We start from the raw sequence: 4860 nt of genomic DNA on the forward strand, positions 1-4860 counted from the left end.
CACAGATGGATATGGATTTGGTCTACTAATTTCGCCGGCGGTTGGCGACAAAACTGCGACATCTCGCAACCAAATTGTTTGCTGGGTATGGTTGTAAAAATATATATTGATTAAAAAAAGGATATGATACTTTTAGTACAAACTAGTATAGAAAGTAAAGTGAAAAAGAACAGTCTCGTGATTTTATGAACATGTCATTGTCAAAGCCCGAAGCACGGGCGTTCTTAGAATTGTCTGGTCAATGCGGAACCAAGCGTCTTGGTCAAAGCTCAAATAGACATTTGAGACGAATAAAATATTTTGTTTGTATCTTATATTATTGTTATGTTTCTTGACACGCACAAAGAAACTAACTTGTATGAATTGATTCAATAAATTGCATTTATTGTTAAACACAAAAAGAGTTACTTGAGTTACATGAGTTTACATGGAAGAATGAATAAATGAATAAAAGAATGAAAATCGTCTCAATCAAAAGAATGTTTGTTTGTATGAAAATGTCACCGATAGCCGTTACTATGCAAACTGTTGTGGTTTATATCGATTCATAATGTGTCGTATATTGATACATTATATCGATATGCAACATCTCCCTCTTTTAAAAGATTATCGACGAAGAAAGTCCTTGAACTTCGCTGGACTTCGTTTGGAGCACAGCGAACGCCGGATTGGCTCCGTAGGAGTTGTGGAAAGAGGTTCAGACGTTGCAGGTGCTCTATATTTTCGCGAAGTTTGTGGCTGAGAAACCACTTGCTATTTAGGCGGAAGAAACACTTGCTGCGGTGACGTTACTTCTTGTAGTGAAGACAGTTCTTTCCGTTGTGAAAGAAGAGATGACGGTGCTTCTTGAAGTGATGGTGATACAGGTTCCTGAGGTGTTTTACACGAAGAATCAAGAAGATCGAAAACGTTGATTTCCGCAGGATGTTCTTTGTTGTCTTCATAGTCAAATTTCAGTTTTAGTTGATTTGCATGAGCATGGACCAGTCGTCTGCGAGTCTGGACAAGGACGTTGTACATGACCTTGCCGACTCGCTCGATAAATCTCTCCAGGTACCCAAGACCATTTGTTCAAGGTGTGTATCTGGACGTAGACTTGTGTTCCGGGTGTAAATTCCTTGTACCTAGCCCCGTGCTTTTGATTGTAATAAGCTTCTCTTTTCAGTTGATTTTCCGTCTTGAAACTTGGAAGAGAAGAAAGCTTAATAAATCCAAAGTGGTACGGATTGGATTTCCAAACAGAGCTTCCACAGGAGATAACTTCTTTGGAACATTTGGATTTGGCGTAGATCTATAACACTGAAGGAAGGCCGGTAGAAAATCCGTCGATGTCTTCCCTCCAGCTTGTAGCTTGGTAAGTCCACGCTTGAATGTATCCACAAAACGTTCAGCCTGACCATTTGAGCTGGGATGGAAAAGAGGATTACGCAAATGTTTTATTCCATTAATTAAACAAAATGTTTCAAATTTTTCTGATACAAATTGAGTACCATTATCAGATACAATTGTTTCAGGAATGCCGAAACGAGCGAAGATATCCTGGAGGATATCTATAGTACGCTGGGCAGAGATTGATTGAGTAGGAATAACCTCTGGCCATTTTGAAAAAGCGTCAACAAGAACACAGAAATATTCTCCGTTAAAAGGTCCTGCAAAATCTACGTGCACTCTCTGCCAAGGTTTCGTTGGTTGGGCCCAGCTTGAAAGTGGAACCTTAACAGGAGGTTTTGAAGAGAGAGCACAGTTTCTGCATCCCTTGACAAATTTCTCAATTTCAGAATCGATCTTGGGCCAATAAACGTAAGATCTTGCCAAATTCTTCATCCGCTCAATTCCAGGATGACCTTTATGAATGTCCTTTAAAATTTGAGAACGAAAACATAGTGGCACTACGATCCTATCATTAAAAAAAGAAATCCAAAAAATGATAAAGAATGCAAGCTCCTAATCCTTCGTTTGAGGCATCTGTTGCCACAATTATCTCATGTCTGGGATTATAATGCGTGAGCAACAGTTTGGACGTTAAAATCCTTTTGAATTGAACAAAAGACTTCTGACACCGAGGTGACCATTCCCATGGTACGTCTTTCTTAAGCAAATGATCCAAAGGTCGACGCAATATGTGCATGTTGGAAATGTAACGAGAATAATAATGTATTGCGCCCAAAAAAGAACGTAACGCAGTTAAGTTTCGCGGAGCAGGCATGTCAATAATTGCTGAAATCTTCTTGGGATCTGGATGCAATCCTTGACCATCTATGACGTATCCAAGATAAGTGATTTTGTTTATGAAGAAATTACATTTTTCTAAACGCAAACGAAAACCGTACTCTTGTATTCGCTCCAAGAGACGAGTCAAGTTCCGATTATGTTCCAGAACTGTTTCTCCTCCAACTACCAAATCGTCAATATAGGCGAAAGTATTTGACAAGCCAGAGATCAACGAGTCCATGATTGCCTGAAACTCGCCAGGAGCCACTGTAACTCCGAAAGGCATGCGATTGTAAACATAAAGTCCACGATGCGTATTAATGGTAAATAATTTTTTCGAATCGTCATCAATTTCCACTTGTAGAAATGCATCTGACAAATCTAAATGAGTGAAATATTTATAGTTTGCGAGCTGAGCAAATATTTCGTCCGGCAGCGGCAAAGGATGACGATTAGTTTCCAGAGATTCGTTGAGACCCGTTGAGAAATCGGCACAAATTCTGATCAATCCGTTTTTTTTACGAACTACAACAATAGGAGTTGCTCACTCCGAATACTTGATTGGAGAGATAATCCCGTTTTGTTCAAGACGATCCACTTCAGCATCCACTTGCGGCAAAATAGCAAAAGCAACCGGACGTTTAGGCTTGAAAACCGGTTTTGCATCAGATTTTAAATGCAGCTTGACCTTGGTTTTGATGCAACGACCCAAACCGCTAGCAAACACGTCTTGAAATTTATGTTGGTATTTATTTATATCAAACTGTGTATCTTCGCTCTTGGTTAAGTGACAAAAATCATTAAATGATTGATTCCACAGGTTAAAAGCAGTGATCCAGTCTAATCCCATTACATTCAATTCCGGATTTGAAGAGACGAAACACCGAAGCCGCTTGGTGATTTCCTTGAATGAAACAAAACAGCTAAACTCTTGATAAAAAAGAATTGAGTTACTAGACGCATCTCGAGCAATGTGAGAGGTAACTATCCCCGTTGGCTTCCCGAGAGCGGACCATGTTTGAGAACAAATGATCGTCAGGTCTGAACCCGTGTTTAGCTGAAGGGTTACTGGAAGTGAGTTAATGTGAACATCAACATATTTGCGACTCGATACACATTTGACCTGATTAACAGGTCAAATGAATGAATAGTCTTGACACTGGATTCCGAGGTTTATTTGCTTGACTTACTTTTAACTTTTTTGCTAGAAGCGCAATAACCATCCTTGTAACCGACGGTTTTACATTTCTGACATTTATGAGACTTGTAAGTACAATCTTTAGAATAATGCAAATTACCACAAAACCACCACGGAGTTGACGGTTTCTTATTAGATAATTTATTCTGAGCAAAAATGCTGCGATCACTTTGATTGTTTTTAAATTTCTTCTTTTTTTGCAAGCTTTTAGATTGCACAAGCGCTACAGTACTCATATTTGCTTTATGATCTCCTACTAAAGAAGAATCTTGTTTCAGGTTAACAAAAGTATCTTCCAATTTAATTAGCACTGCACACTTTTTTTCTTTTTTGTCTACTCTCGCTGTTACCAGTCAAATGGATGAAATCTTGTTTCTCACAATGTAACGGAAATTTTCTCGTGTTTACTTATTGTCTGTTTTCTACTTTTCAAGGATATAATATTTTCTTTCAAAGGTATAATGTTCAACAAATATTACAAAAAAATGTGTGTGCTTTAAAACATGTTGCATATATTTTTACATGTTGCGTACAATTATTTATCTGTTTTTTACAAATTAGTAACAATCTAATTATTTTTATCGTATTTTTTACATCACGGATTTTTTATGCAAAAAATGCACTTTTATAACATGCAATAAATAAATAAAAAACGTAATACTTACATTTAGATTATATTGTAACATTTGAAAAAAAAAAAAAAAAAAAAAAAATTATCGAGACTCGAACCAGCAGCGTCGACACTACTAATCTAGTACACTGCCGCTACGCTACGCGCTCTTCGATTAAACAACGTATTTAATATCTTCATAAGGTACATCAAAATTTTCAAATTCGATTTTCTCGCGAATGTTTGAGTAGCGCGTCTTATTACTTTACCCTGCAATACTCCACATAATCATCTATCGATCCTATAAGGTTCGTCCAAATCGATTGTTCCATCGTCGTAGTCTCCCCTTGTAAGTTCTCTAAAGTGAGAGTTTCCGACTTAGTATCAACCAAATGTAACAATTTGGTACGAACGTCCGCATCAGCAGAGGAACGTAAACTACATACAAAAATAAGGCATTTGATTTGATCTGCCGAAATTGAAGATATCTTTGATTCTTCACAACGCTGATTGACAAGAGCTGCATGAGCCAAATAATTTAACTGAGGCGACTTTGACATATTTAAGCAATTATAACGCTGATTGAAAAGCGATATTTTACTGCTAAATAAATGCGTAAGTTTTTTAACAGCAGTGTCAAAATCGAAATCTTTATACTTCCTGGGAAGAATGAAAGCTGCGTACTGCCTATGTGTTCTAGTACTTACAAGGGGAGCACCAGACATTGTCCCCTCCGATTCGGCTGCAATTTATATACATTGTAGGTCTACCCTCCCACTAATTCGTCGTAAAATATTACGACGCGCTTCTCAAGCATTCGCGAGAAAAACGCATTTAAAGT

At 37.7% G+C, this 4860-nt stretch overlaps 2 protein-coding genes across 2 annotated transcripts in view; one reads left to right on the top strand and one right to left on the bottom strand.

Annotated features, from left to right (window-relative positions):
* Positions 1-914, top strand: part of LOC109862078 — a 7491-nt gene extending 6577 nt beyond the window's left edge. Inside the window, exon 2 of the mRNA XM_020441977.1 lies at positions 762-914. Within this exon, the coding sequence (XP_020297566.1) occupies positions 762-914 (153 nt within the window). The remainder of the gene's footprint in view (positions 1-761) is intronic.
* Positions 915-1903: 989 nt separating this feature from the next.
* The window catches only part of LOC109862079 (uncharacterized protein K02A2.6-like), a 4115-nt gene continuing 1158 nt past the window's right edge, over positions 1904-4860 (bottom strand). The window contains exons 2-4 of the mRNA XM_020441978.1: positions 3402-3555; positions 2760-3279; positions 1904-2711 (exon numbers count right to left, since the gene is read on the bottom strand). Of these exons, the coding sequence (XP_020297567.1) occupies positions 1904-2711; positions 2760-3279; positions 3402-3555 (1482 nt within the window). The remainder of the gene's footprint in view (positions 2712-2759; positions 3280-3401; positions 3556-4860) is intronic.

The sequence above is a fragment of the Pseudomyrmex gracilis genome, unplaced genomic scaffold (genome assembly GCF_002006095.1).
Source record: "Pseudomyrmex gracilis isolate BER0280 unplaced genomic scaffold, ASM200609v1 scaffold_1343, whole genome shotgun sequence".
Classification (NCBI taxonomy): domain Eukaryota; kingdom Metazoa; phylum Arthropoda; class Insecta; order Hymenoptera; family Formicidae; genus Pseudomyrmex; species Pseudomyrmex gracilis.